Here is a 15,798-nt window from a genome sequence, read left to right on the forward strand (position 1 = left end):
ACCAAACAACTGTGTTGTATTCAATTATGCTTCTAACTAGAGATTTGTATAACAGTTTAATGGCTTGTATGGGTTTAAAGTTTTTAGTTGTTCTTTAAACTTACTAATTTTTTACTGTAGTATTTGGTAATGATTTAGATTAGTATTTTTTTGTATAGCTTGATGTCACCAGCAAAGAAAAATACCTCGACATCGTCGAAGCAATTTGTTATATCAATTTAAGGTGACTACCTTGCGGTAGGCCACTGGTCGCACAGAAAGCTTTCGATAGCAAAGATTTTATTTTAACAAACAGTTTACGATTTGATAAATAGCTAGTAAACCATTTTAGCATGTTATCTCTTATTCCTTGGGCAAATAGTTTTCGGGTTATTAGTTTATGGGATACTTTATCGAATGCCTTCGAAAAGTCTGTATGTATGCAGTCGACTTGTTTATTTTTTGCAAAAGATTCTAATATAAAGTTTAGAAATATTGTTATGTTAGTTGCAGTTGATATACCTTTGAGAAAACCGTGTTTTATTTGATCAGTTACTTTTATTAATTTGGGATAGATTTCATCAAGGACCAGTGATTCAAAAAGCTTAGGAAGTACTGACTGTATACAAATGGACGGTGATTGGCCATGTCAGTGTCGTCTCCTTTTTTGAGGATAGGTGTAATGACATCCAGCGGTTTGGAAAATATCCAAGGAACAAGAGTAGGTTGTGTAAGTGGTTTAGATAATGCATTGGAGCATTTTTGAAAAAATATTGGTGGAGTGTTGTCTGGGCCAGCAGATTTGTCAGTGTCTAAGGAAAATAATTTCTGATTTTTGAGTGATATGGCAATTTGTTAAGTGTGTGGTATTACTAAATTTGTATTAGGGTATTTTATCATCTGGGATTTCGTCATCGTATAAGTTTTTTATGTCTGAAAAAAGGTTCACAATGTCCTGTGTATTGTTTGCAATGATTCCATTAATTCGCATTATTGGTGGGTAATCCGTGTTTTCAATGTTTATTTTTTAATAAATTTCCATAGGTTTTTGGATTTAAAGACATTATCCTAAATGGTAGTTTTGTACATTTTGTAGCATTGTTTGGAAAGTTATTTATATTTTTTCCTAGTTTCACTAAACTTTAGATAATCAGCTATGGATTTGCTTTGTTTGAATTTTTTGTGTTGACTTTTTTTTTGCTGAAGTGAGGCAGTTAGCTTCGATGAGAACCAAACTGGGTAGGTATAGTTTTTTGGTGTGTAAAAGGTACATACGATTCAATAGTGTTAAAAAAGGAAAGTATGTCTAAACATTTATCAATGTTTTCAAGTTTTTTGTTCAGGTTTGGTATCGTTATCACATAAGTCTGTTTAATTTCGTGTATAGGGGAGGATGGTGATTGTCGGTAGGTAGGAGTGGATCATTAGATAGTTCTACAGATATTTTAGGAATATTTGACAGTACCAAGACTAGTAAGCGATCGTTATTGTTATAAATTAAATTGTGCTGGTACAGGTTTAAAAAATTTGCTGTGTCCAAGATTTCTCGTGCCCGGTCATTTTCGCTTTCGTTTGTGATGTGGCCGCTGTCGTTGGAATCCCAAAATTGTTATTGATTATTATTGGAAATTATTATTGATTTGGTTGATGTTATTTTAGGTGAACGTTTTTTGGAATCGTGCATTATTACTTGTGGAAAATTGAACCACTTTGTTCCAGAAATGGAAAATATTGCATTTTAATGGTTATTTCGTTGTAAAATCAACTGTTTACTTGACGGCTATTGTGAAAGTTTGGTCATTAGTGATCGCAGGCCATGCTTTACATAAAAAACCTTTTGATTCACCTTAATTCCTATTAAAGGCAACTATATGCATTTGAGAAATTATTAATTTTAACATTCTATTTTTTAATTACGTAAAATAAAAATTAGGTTTATGGGATGAAAATTTACAATAATTTCTGTTAACGATATTTTCATATTTTGGTATTCCTGACACTAAACGCGTGGCTAGAAGAAACGCTATTACCATTTAATTCATGCATATTAGATGGGTGCTATTTTGGTGGAACTGTGAAAAAAAAGTGTATTTAGGCAAGTTTTATTTAACAATAATTTTATCTGTATAAAAACGTAGCTTAACCTGACCTAGCCTAAACCACCATAATCCACCCTATACTATACTAACCTAACCTAACCTAACCTATCCTAACCCAACTTATCCTAACTAGGGGCGGCTCGCGCTAAAGTTCAACATTTTACAGCTCAAAGTTTTCCTACATAATATTTTTATCATAAAATTGCTCGCAATCTAAAAAAAATATAAATTTAAAAGAAATGTATCTTATTTGGAGGATAATAATTAATTGCGTAAACAACAATGCTCTATGCATAAATGAACCACTCACGCTCTATGGTAAGGGTGGGTAGGGGACCGGCAAGATAAGCTGAGTGATGCCATTACTAAAAATTTCTGATATACCGGTGCCATTTACCGAAATCTAGGGAATTACTGGTTACTTTATAGGGATTTTATTTTTAACCATATCCCATACCACACTATAATATAGTGTCATACAAAGTGTTGCCAAAACGACGGGAATTTCCCAATTTCAGGGAGTTTATAAGAATTAAAACCGATTGTGTAATATGTGGGGCAAGTACGGGGATTCTACAATATGAGAACTGACGTAACTAATACCGATTAAAAGAACATTTCATAACTATCCAACCATATTGAAACATTATATTTACAGTCAAAGTGAGAATGTACTATAATTTGGCTTTCTTTCGCAGCAAATTTTCAAACTAATTTCTATTTTTTAATAATAATAGTAAAAAAGCATTTATAAAGCGCAGTTTAGTGTCATTTCAGTTTAAGTGCGCTTTACTAATACAAACTTAAAAACGGAAATTTATTATCAGTGGTCATGTTCTTAAAATTATTCCTATAGTGTGACTGACCCAATACAGATCAAATAATATAAAACAAAATATACAGTTTATACAAAGCGATGAAAAACAAAGAATAACAATAAAAGCAGGACAGGAAGGACAAAACAAGAACATTAAAATAAAAACTAAAACATAATATAATACAGGAGGTAGTTTATGCTCAGAAATGAGAAACTTCTGAGCAGACATTTTAAAAAGGTACAATAAGGAGGTAACGGAAAAAATCAATAACCGGAAGTTTGAGAACATGGCTTATTATTTTTTAAGCCTGAACGAAAAAGAAAATCCTAAAATGACTACCCAATAAAACATAAATACCAACTATTTGAAGAATTTTTTTAATTTTGGAGGTATAAAGGAACTTGTTATTTTGCTCTCCCCAATTTGTGGGTATTTGAGAACATACCCTGGGCAACCCTGGTCATACGTCACTATCCTATCATCATCGTCCTGTGATCCTATTATCAGTATATTATTATTATCACGATTATCACCGAATCACCGGTCACAGTCATCACTTGTACTGTTTTGTTTTCTGTTCTTGCTGTAGAAAATCTAGCCGGTAAGTAATTTTAATACCTTTTAAACGCATTGAACAGCATTGTATAAAGTAACCATTGTTTTTTGGACCATAACCTCATAATGATCATTTCAAATTGCGGCTTTGATAGCTGTCATTTTCTTCTTTTCTATTTTCTTTAATTAAAAAGTTACAAATAAACAAATATAAGTTCAAATGTCAATAAAGCAATATCCATAAACCATTTTAACTAAAAGTTTTAGAAATGGTCGGAATGTAAAATAATGCATTTTTATTTGTTGTTTTCAGGCTTTCACAATGGTGACGAAAATATACGGGCTAGCTTTATTACTCTGTACCTTCGTTGTTTTGAGTGCTAAAAAAGCTGAGGATGCTACAAAACCTGACTGGGCCAAAAAGGATATTCGTGATTATACAGATGCAGACTTGGAAAGGTAAAAGTGAGACATTTATATGAAAGCTACGATTACACATGTTTTGGAGCGAGGGTCACAACACACTTCGTTCCAAAACGTGCTCCAAAACACATGCGTAGTAAAAATCCACCTGTAGTTCGAAAGACCAGTTCTGCTGTCAGTCCGATCTTGCGATATGTCAGTGGTTAAGTCTTTACACATAAGTGTTTGAGCGCGCGCTGCTCATCAAATGTCTTTGACTTTTTGTTTTGTTCATAGTTTTTACCTACTGATTTTATTCAGTTGTGCCTATCCATGCTTGTTTATGGGAAATCAAAAGCAAATAATTAATATTTCTACCATTATATATAAACAACAAATTTGGCATATCATATACAGTAATAGTGACCCGTTGAAAACTTGGCTTAATTGTGTATATCGGTGAACGGTTCAATTCGAGTCAGTTGCGACATTAACTAAGTGTTCACTGCATCAATTGTGATAAGAATTTTGCGCGTTGAAGCGAAATTACTCAAGTGATTTATAAATTATTAACATCGCGAAATAGTAACGGTGAAGTTGACATCTGTTTACTGTATAAGTGAATCTATTGTGATTGGCCAACTCCACCGCCATCTTTAAAACTCGGGCCATTCGGCTTGCTTGTTTCGCTTTGACGGCGCTTGCGCATCTTATTGTTTCTACCAAAACTACTGCAAGGGTGACCATGAGTTCGAACAAAAAAACAAGCTCTCAACAACAAGATACTCTAAATACATTTACAAGATCCAAAAACAAAATGAACACTGCCCCCGAAGACACTAGCCCAGAAGAAGATACTTTTACTAAATTTGCGTCTTTCGTAGACACAAAACTGGAGAAACTCAAAACCCAAATACTCGAAAACATTGAAAAAAAAATGTCTGAATTTCAAAAAACTACCGAATTTATTTGTCAAAAGTATGATGACATAATAATTCGTTTGGACTCCATGAATGAAGTTAAAGGAGAAGTCGAAAGCTTAAAAAATGATTTGACAAATAAAAGTAAAATTATTAAACATCTAGAAACCAGACTGGCTTGTTTAGAACAGTCGAACCTCGATAACTGTATTGAAATAACAGGAATTGAGGAAAAGACAGATGAAAATCCCAAAGTAACTGCTATAAACCTAATAAAAAGTGCTAATATCCAAATAAGTACAGAGGATATTACATCAGCAATAAGACAATATGACAGAAGACCAGGTCATCCGAAAAAAATTCTCTTAAAAATTAGAAATCCAGAAACAAGATCAAAATTATTGGCAAACAAGAAGGTGATCTCAAACCGTGAGAAAATGATATTCCTAGGAGAATCGCTATCTCCTTATTTTAAAGAACTGCTTTGGAAAGCCAAATTAAAGGGAAGAGAATTAAAATACAAATATATTTGGTTTAAAAATGGATCAATTCTAATGAAAGAAGATGAAGGAAAAAAAATTAAAGAAATAAAACACGAAGATGACCTCAATAGAATTTAGAAGTTGTATGGTAAAAGGCACCGACAATATTTAATATATTAAAAATGGACATCGATTTAGGAAAAAACATTGATTTGGATGACAATACAGAACCTAATTTAACTATTAAAGATTCATTTACTTGCAAAAATTTTTTGAAACATTCAAACTTTTCTTTAGTTTGTTTAAACATTAGAAGTTTAAGTAAAAACTTTGATGAAACCTTAACTATGCTTGATGGCATACAACATCGTCCTGAGGTATTAGTTTTTACAGAAGCTTGGCTAAAAAATTTGATCAATATACCTAGCATCCCAGGATACACAGTTTACAATACAAATAATAACTATTTGCAAAACGATGGTGTAGTTGCCTACGTGAAACAAAATGTTCAGGCGACTGTTGAGGAAATTGTTTTCCCTGGAGCAAACTGCTTAAGAATGCAGATATCGAATAATATATGTTTAATAGCCATTTACAGATCTCCGTCCCAGACTCATATAGATAGTTTCCTTGAATCACTGAGTGTCCTACTTGATTCTACATCTATACAAAATAAGGAAATCATTTTATGTGGTGATATAAATATTAATACATTAGATTTGAACAGTATAAAAACTCAAAAATACCTCTCACTTTTGGCTTTTCACGGCTTAAAGCCTATTATAATTTCACCTACAAGAGTTTCGTCTACTGCTTCAAGTTGCATCGATCACATTATGGTAAAATCTAAATTTGAACCACAGGGAGCTGTCTTCACTACTGACATAACAGATCATGATGCGGTATTGCTGAGATTTATGAGCTTTAGACAAAAGAAAATAGCAAAGGAAAATGAAAAAATCAAAACCGTCATAAATAACATTCTTTTGAAGGCTAAATTAAAAGAAGAATCATGGCAGTCAGTCCTGTCATCGCAAGATGTTAATTCAGCTACTGAAAACTTCGTAAAATGTTTAAAAATGCACGTGGAAAGTTGCTCGTCGGTACAAAGTGTAAAACATAACATCAAATACTTAAAACCTTGGATAAATGATGGAATTATCAAATGCCTTAGAACCCGCGACAAACTGCACAACAAATGTCGAGGAGAGGTTAATAATATTCAACTGCTGGCTTATTATAAGAGATACAGAAACTGGTGTACAAAAATTATAAAATATACAAAGCAAACGTATTACAGAAGGAAACTGGATAAAGTCAACGGTAATAACAAGCAACAGTGGAAGATTATAAAGGAAGCCATAAATATTCAAAAGGAGCAAGTGTCCATAAAAAAATTAGTAATCAATAACAAAACTATCTCATTGGAGGAGGATCCACATATAATTACCAACCATGTTAATAACTTCTTCAGTGATATTGGTCCTACATACGCAAAAAACTTGTGCAGTGCTAATAAAACCAACGAAATGTATCTTGTTAACAATTTTAAACCTGGTACTCAAGTTACAGGAGATAGTTTTGAATTTAAAACTACTAACATTTTTGAAGTTACTAAAGTTATAAATGAATTAAAAATGTCTTTTTCCTGTGGTATCGATGGCTTAAGTATAATGGTGTATAAACAGCATGTTTATGAGTTAACTGGTCCTATAACTCATATTGTTAATCTTAGTTTTAAGAATGGCATATTTCCTTCCCATTGTAAAAATGCCAAGATTATACCTCTTTTCAAAGGTGGAGATCACGAAAATGTTAATAATTACAGACCAATATCTTTGCTCAATACTCTCTCAAAAATAATAGAAAGACTGGCTAAGTCAAGATTAGTATCATTTTTAGAAAAATACAAAATACTCTCCGACAGCCAATTTGGTTTCAGAGAGAACAGAAGTACGAGTGATGCTATATTAAAGGTATTGACCAAAGTTATAAACGCACTGGACTATGGCAACAAAGCTATAGCGGTATTTTTAGACTTATCAAAGGCCTTCGATACGGTTTCCCACGAGTTGCTTCTTAAGAAATTATTATCTTTAGGCATTGATAATACAGCTATGGGTTGGTTCAGATCTTACCTTAGTGATAGAACACAGCAAGTAGAAATAAATAAAATGTTAAGCGATAGTAAATCTATCTCATTTGGAGTACCACAAGGTAGTGTACTCGGGCCAATATTATTTCTTATTTATATAAACGATTTATGCAGTCTAAAAATTCCAGGTAACATTGTTAGTTTTGCAGATGACACTGCCTTAATATTTGAGGGTAAAAATTGGAGTGAAACTTTTGAAAAATGTGATACAGGTTTAGGAATAGTTAATAATTATCTGAGTAATAATATTTTAACTTTAAATACACAAAAAACCAAATACATCACTTTTAGCATTTCTTATAAAAGTCAGCCATCTACCTCTCATAATTTGATTATTCACAATTGTGTGCAAACGTGTAACTGCAACCCCTTGGAAAGTGTAGACAGCCTCAAATACCTGGGGGTAAAAATTGATAAATTTTTGAGGTGGAATGATCATGTCGAAATGTTAGTAAATAAAGTTAGGAGACTTATCTATATTTTTAAAGATCTCAGACATGTACTAGACAAGGAAAAATTAAAAACAGTGTATTTTGCTATAATTCAGTGCCTACTTTCATATAATATAGTGTGCTGGGGTTCCTGCCTAAAGACTGTAATAGAACCACTTAATATTGCCCAAAAACTGATTCTCAAAGTTATGTATAAGAAAAAATTTACATATCCTACACAGTTACTTTATAAGGAATGTAATATCATGAATTTAAAACAACTATTTATCCTACAAACGTTATGCAGATTTTTTAACAATATTAGTTCTGCTAAAAGAACGCAACAAATTCGTACTACAAGAATTGGCTCTGGTCTGAACTTTATGGCAATTCACCCTAAATCCTCATTTGGGCAGAGACATTATTTGTACCAGGCTCCACTTTTATTTAATAGCCTTCCAGATCACATTAAATCGTCAAATTCCTTGTGTACATTTAAAAATAATGTTAAATTATTTCTGCCATCCGAGGATTTCCAACATATTCTTTCATCTTTGTCCTTTTAAATTGTGGCATAATATTTTGAATAAGTTAATTTTTTCATCCTTTTCTTTTTTTAATGTAAATGTTTTTTTCTCTCTTTCTTTCTTCTCTGTTTAAAAAAAATAATAGTTTGTTACATTTTTATTGCAATTAAATATCATGGTCACCCTACATGTTTACAGCATTATATTGTAATGAATAGGCTGATAGGTACCATGTAGGTATCCAATTCGCAGAAACGTCAATGTAACAATATTGTTATCTTAATATTTGAATTATTTTTTTTTAATATTTGTACTATTTTAAATCTCTTATAATCTTTGTACTATTTTTTTAATATTTTGTAAAATTATTAACCTCAACACAGGCTTGTCCTAGTGAGGTTAAAAATTATAACTTTAAAAAAAAGATACAATGTAAAGAAACGATAAATAAATAAATAAATAAAAAAATAAATATGACATTTTCAATTAGGAAGGCGGGTATGGGTACCACCGCTCCGGGAACCATTAATTGGATAACCAACACCTCTGCCAAAACATCACACTTCGTTCTGGTCACTTGAAAATTCCTTTACACGTGCATTTCCGCACGCGGGTCAGTCAATCATCACTTCGGTAATGCCTGCGGAAGTATGGTGACTTTTTACCCAAATTATCATAATGATGGCGAACGCTTTAGACTGAAGGTCAAGGGGCGCGTTCAGCAGTGTGCGTGTAATTGCCACTATTGTTCAGAACAGGTTATGCTTACAAACATTCTTAAATGTGCTGTGATGAAATCATTTGTGGCCAATTTATAAGAAAGTTCATAAATTTTGAGTCTGATAATGGGCTGTATCTAAATGCCTTGTGGACCGCACATGATTCGCAGACCTTATTTGTGGTATAACATTATATTTGTAACGATAATTATTTGTTTCAGACCAACGACTACAGAACTTGCATATGAGCACTCCAACCTTTTAAAAGTTATCTGTTTCATTTAGCGATTGTAATTTGCAGGCTCCTGGACCAGTGGGACGAGGACGAGGATCCCCTCCCAGAGGACGAGCTGCCAGAGCATCTGCGCAAGCCCCCGGCGCTGGACATGAGCTCGCTGGACATGAACAACCCCGAGGGTCTGCTGCAGGCCACCAAGAAGGGCAAGACCCTCATGACTTTCGTTACCGTGGCCAACAAACCTGAGAGAGAGCGAACGGAAACCATCACCAAACTGTGGCAGACCAGTCTGTGGAATAACCACATACAAGCTGAGAGGTAATTTTTATTTATTTTTCGCAGGGGTAGGCGGCAGAGAGAATGGACTGCCACATGTAAAACTGTTTTTTTTCTGTGATGTTGTTTTGTATATAACTCACACCGAATATGACAATCGCCAATTGCGCGCAATTCATATAAAAGTTTTACCAAAAAAGACATTTATTATAAAGAGCATGGTGAAGGAAAATAAGTCATCAAATACGGTATCCCCAACTCCTCGTAAATAATTTCGAAAAATTACCAAAAATCAAAGATGCTTACGACAAAGTTAAAGCAAGTGGTTCTAAACAGCGCATTTTTCTGTTTCTGAAACACAAACAATTGAAAATAAAAGATTCCAATATTTTTCATAAATTCGTTCCACAAAAATACCTACTTTTTAGCCAATCTCTAGCAGATCAGATGGGAATTGAATACTTTAAAGCGTCGAATGGGTGGTTTGATCGATTATATTATATCGAAAAATAGTATAAGTTGTGAAATATATGCATGAGATGGAGTAATATGATTTAAGATTTTCACGGCCAAAAGTATTTTTGTTATTTGTTTTTGGGGTGTTATGCCGTGTTGCGCTAACTCCTTCTTTAGCCAACGTTTCGGACAACATTGCAGTGTCCATCATCAGGGCAGATGTGTTATTTGAGGTTGTGTTAAAATGTGAAAAAAAGGATTTCAGAAAACTTCAGAGCTTGTAAACTCGGCCACCCTGACAAATCGGCAATTGCCGAGCATTTGATTGACACCGGGCATTACTTTGGGTTTGTTCCTGAAATCCTGGGGAGACCCAAAACTTAACTTAGAGCACGGCTGATTACGGAGGCCATTGAAATTCATAAAAATCCCGTAAACATTAATAGAGACGATGGAGCCAAGCTCAATAGTTCTTGGTATCCGGTAATTGACGGATACACCAGAGCTAAACGAAGAAAACCACTTTAAATAAAAAAATGATACTTTAATGTTAGCTCAGAGGGTTGGAGCTGGCAACACGGTATCACAACCTCATACATAAGCTCACATTTTAACACAACCTCAAATAACACATCTGCCCTGATGATGGACACTGCAATGTTGTCCGAAACGTTGGCTAAAGAAGGAGTTAGCGCAACACAGCATAACACCCCAAAAACAAATAACAAAAATGAGATGGAGTATTTTATAATAATATCAACGCCGAAAAGGCAAAAGGTCGTAACCGACAATTTAGTCAAAAATGAGTTAAGAGTGGGTTATAAGGCAAAATGGTGATTTGCTGGAAAACGGCTCTCTAAAACGGCTTAATACTACCTTTCGTATGTCATTTTCAGACTTCATATTTTTTGATACCAATTAATGGACTATTATTTTTCAGTCTGCCTATTTTTGTTTGTAGTTGTTGTAGGCATTCGACTATAAAAAATAAAAACATTGATACACCATACAACCCACTTTTAAAACTTCAATCCATGATTATCGCATTAATAACGGTTTTACACAATATTTAAAATTTAAAATATGTATATAATACACACATCTGTAGAAGTACGGCCTCTTATTATCGTTATGATATCTGTGGATATTAACAATTAAATAAATACTTCTTCTTGCACCAAATTTTCAACAAATTTCACAGTCTTTTACTTATTACGGGAGAGAAGCCCCCGAGAATGGTGGTGAAACTATCGCTCCCTGTTTCACGGCGTATATATTTCTAAAATGCCATCAAAATGTTTCATTTCTGGGTCTAAAAGTAGAATACCGACTCACTTGAAGCATTGCAATAATTTTAGGAAGCTACAAAAACGCTAAGTACTCACAAATACTCTTTTTTCACGTAAATTTGTCGCATTTTATTTTTTGAACTGTCATATTCTTTGAAACGAATAAAATACAATATTCAATGTGCGTTGTGCGTTCCTTTTCCTAACGGTTAGCACGAACGTCACGATGTTGATTTGCGTGCCATTTATGCAAGTGTGTGTGAGAATTCATTGTCGCTCTGACTCAGTTGTGAGCGCGTTTGGTAATCAAACCAAAAATTACCATCTCACGCCAAATCATTTTTAGTTTGGTAAAATCGGCAATTTTAAGTGATAACAAGTCAAGTTTTTCACTATTCCGACCTTACATGGTAAGGCGTATTCATATAAGTTGTAGTAAACAAGTTTATTACCGTTTTTTTATCTTTAGATTAAACAGACAAAAAAAACTTTTTAAGTCAATTTACGATTATATCACCTTTCTGTGTATACACACGTAACCATTCACACTTTGTCAAATCAAAGATATTCTATCTATGTATTGTGTTGTAAAGTTCCAAATAATAAGGGTTTTTTAGGAAACAATTTTTTCCCTACCGAGAAAACACAAGGCCTCTAAGTCTATAATAGCCAGGTAACATTTTAAACACCCAAATGAGGCAAAAATTGTGAGGCGCATATGTCGCCGTTCTATTTGTATAAAGAACAGTAACTTTAAATTCAGTAAATTTAAATGATTCACCATTTCATATATTTATTACGCGTCAATACATCTTAAACAATAGGTCGAATCGTGGATTCGTTGAATAATATTTGTATTTAGGTATTATATTTCAACCCATTGACGTAATTTTTTTCAATAGCTTTGGTCGTTAAATGAATATAACTATTATTTCCAACGGCTAGTTATATTTTGATACAGTACTAGTATGCCTTGCACGATAGCTACTGCCATGGTTAAAACAGATTATTGTTTAGCTAACACTGAATAATTTAACAAATATATAAATTTAAAAAAAACTTTCTTTTATTTTTCGAGGTCAATATTATTAATATGTATAGATATTCTATCAAATATAAAATTTTTAAATCTACCAAATAAATCCGCCTTCGATTTTCTCGAAAACAAAAGCTCAAATAAAAAAAAATCATAACCCAAAATTGACTTTAAATGAAAGGTAGATTCATTCACAAGTTATACCGTTTATACCACGAGTTTCCGAATACCGTGCAAAACAACCTTTCTTTGTATTGGAAATGTTTCTAAAATGCGATTCGTAAAGCCAAAAGCCGTTCAAATCTAATTAGATTTAACAACAGCAAGTGAATGATAAACATTCATAAAAAATGTCAAAGTAAATGCTTTACCAAAATAGTACGTTCTGCAAATAAGTCATACCTTTTTACTAAGCTGTTTGTTTTACTTAATATTTCCGATTTCCGATTGCGTACGTGATGATGCGCGACATGATCATCACGCACATTTGACGTTGTATTTTGACAAGTTCATTAATGTACAACTACCGCCCTCTAGCGACAAAAAAATGAAGAGATTTTGACAGTTTGAGTAAATCCGCTGGCATATAACAAGCGCTTAATAGTACAGTTTTGATTAGAATTTTTGTCTGATCAAAACTGTATATTAACTAATTTTTGACTAAATTGTCACTTACGCCCTTTCGCCGTCGATAAGAGACGTATTGACAGCCGTCCTATTTTGGGGAATTTAATAGACTGATGTTTTTAAAGGTCTAATTTTGTACATATTTTGTGGTGAAATATGTGTACAACAAATGACCTCGAATGATGCAATAGTTTTTTTTAGTAGATTCCTCATTGCCGTGCAGAGGGCAGTAGACAAATCTTGATGATTTTAGTTAACTATTGGATTCACTATTATATGTACTCCTAAAGTAAACATCGCAAATGTGGAAATACTAGTTCTGCTTACAAATACCATCAGCAACCTCCATTCCCATTATCCAGGCATCGTTCAAAATATCAAAGCCACTTTAGGAAAAGTTTAGTGCATTCTTGGATTGTCCAACATAAACTTTACACCACATGTCACAATTTACATGTGTTTTAGTCTAACTTTCATGGATCAAATGATCTTGTTACCACTTTTCTTCAATAAATTCTCAGTTTCCAGTGTGACCGACCTTAACACATACATGGACACAACGTCTATTGGTGTCACTTTAGAGATGTGATATGACCATTGATGTATTATACTAGATTAGCCCTGTCTAGTTAAATTCATTTTAAAAATGACACCACATAGCGTACGTCACAAATATGGAGATGAACTTAACAACCCAACTCTGTTTAAACTTCTTGTACAAGCGTTCAAACTCGTAAGCGAAACCAAGGAACAGCATTCATTTTGTTACCGAGGTGTTGTAATTTGAATACAAAGCCGTCACCAAACCAACATTTTTTTGCTAAAAAAAAATGTCAGTTCTTTTCTTCAACTGCAACACCATTCCCAGCCCTATGTGTGTTTTTTTTACAGTCGGTATAATTTTATAAATATGTATGTATTTTTTTTCATTTATTTTATTTTGTATAAAAATAAGTATTATAAATAGACAACTCTTTTATTTACTGTTTTTGTATTTATAGTAAAACTTCATAAGAGGGACTGCATTTAAAATTGATTGAACGAAGATTTGTTAGGAAATTTGGGTTTAAAATTGCATTCCTTTCATTTTTTAGTAAACAATTTACTAATGTAGTTTGTATTATCCTTACTATTGCAGATACCTGATAGATGACGACAGAGCGATATTCATGTTTAAGGATGGGGCACAAGCCTGGGAGGCCAAGGACTTCTTGATTCAACAGGAGGAATGTAAAGAAGTAACCATAGAAAATAAAAGCTATCCCGGCCTGAACCCAGATAAGAAAAATTCTGTACTAGACCCTAAGGAAGAGCTCTGAGACTTTAATTTGCAAAGCACTGTGCAAACTCTCTCACTAATCCGCTACCCCAAAAACTGTGCAAGTGCAAATTAGCGAAAGCGGCGAATTGTAGTGCATACATAAAAATTAAAATAGGTGTTTCTTACAATCAAATACAGCTGTCGATCTTTTGTGAAATTTCCCCTTTTTGATTTAAAGTTAAAGTGATATGTTTATGCTTTCGAGAAGACTCTATTTTGTAAACTTATTCAAACAAAAAAGTGTCAGAACAAAACTAACAAACACGTGTGACAGTTGCCAGAATGAACAGAGGACTATTTTTTTTTTATTTATTTGCATTATAAAAATAAAGTAGTTGCCCAGTAATCGAGTGACAGATTACTGAGAAAGTACTGTACAATCCTTATAAGCCATGGAGACTCTATTATGTTTTTACAGGTGTTATTGTTTTGCACATACAAACATGTTTGTAATAATATTTCTATTTTTACATTTTTTATACCTATTTTTATCTTTGTGGAGATGATAATTACATAACTTTTGATAGCCTTTGAATTATTGTTTGTATAAAGTGTTAACCTAATAATATTTTTAGCAAAAAAAGAGATAACACTAAGTGCATGTGTCTGGCGATCTAAGAAAGCAAACCTCAATAAACCTACATACATTTGATAGAGAAGCTAATATTTAATTTAAAGATTCAAAACCTTATTTTTCTAAATATTTTATTTTTTAATTTCTTTTATGTAATTTTTTTTTACAGTAAATACGTTTTTATAGTATTATTTCTCCCGCCATGCTAAGTAAGTACTTGTTTTACAACGGGTTTACAGATTAAGTTTACAGATTGAATTTATTTATAATGTGTCAAGCACATTACATCACATAATCACACAAAGCATAATAATTATTGTAATACAATACTTTTTGATTTATAAATATTTTGTTTATAATATAAAATATTTATTAAAAAAACTTTATCCGAACCATTTATTTTCATATAACTTATAATATTATGTAGTTTACATTCCAAAAGCAACCCATTGACATTCATACGAGAATCTCTGTTTGAAGATTTATAAGTGAACTTTCCTACATATTTTGTACATGTTTTTGTTAATATAATATTTTTGTATTAAAGACATTAATTTAAAACGACTTGTCTTTTAAGCGTACCTTTGATATGTTCCTTAATACTGAATGACTTAACTGTCGCTCTGGCTTTTACGATCTGGAGGAAGACAGCACGAGACTGGCTGAAGTGGAAGCATTTCTCAAAGGCAGCCAGGTGGTGATTCCGGTTCTACTTAACGATAAGGGCCTTAAAATAACTTCAAATTATTGACAACTTTTATGTTAACTTTGATTCCAGTTCTCTCGAATCACGAAAAGTTATTAATTTTAAGGTTAAGGTTAAGGTCTTTAAGTAGGTTGTAGCACAGCATCCTCAAAATGATACTCCTGTGTGGAGTTGATGTGAAAAAAATA

The 15,798-nt window shown here is 32.8% G+C and overlaps 1 protein-coding gene across 1 annotated transcript; it reads left to right on the forward strand.

Moving 5' to 3' along the window:
• Nucleotides 1–3,357: 3,357 nt before the first annotated feature.
• boca (LDLR chaperone boca) lies at nucleotides 3,358–15,414 on the forward strand. Its single transcript, XM_089636052.1, has 4 exons — nucleotides 3,358–3,497; nucleotides 3,765–3,910; nucleotides 9,389–9,643; nucleotides 14,148–15,414. The coding sequence occupies exons 2-4, from the start codon at nucleotides 3,774–3,776 to the stop codon at nucleotides 14,326–14,328; spliced, it is 573 nt and encodes a 190-aa protein (XP_089492178.1). The 5' UTR covers nucleotides 3,358–3,497; nucleotides 3,765–3,773; the 3' UTR covers nucleotides 14,329–15,414.
• Nucleotides 15,415–15,798: the final 384 nt, after the last annotated feature.

This window comes from Hesperophylax consimilis, chromosome 10, assembly GCF_061612785.1.
Source record: "Hesperophylax consimilis isolate HC1 chromosome 10, BYU_Hcon_1.0, whole genome shotgun sequence".
Classification (NCBI taxonomy): domain Eukaryota; kingdom Metazoa; phylum Arthropoda; class Insecta; order Trichoptera; family Limnephilidae; genus Hesperophylax; species Hesperophylax consimilis.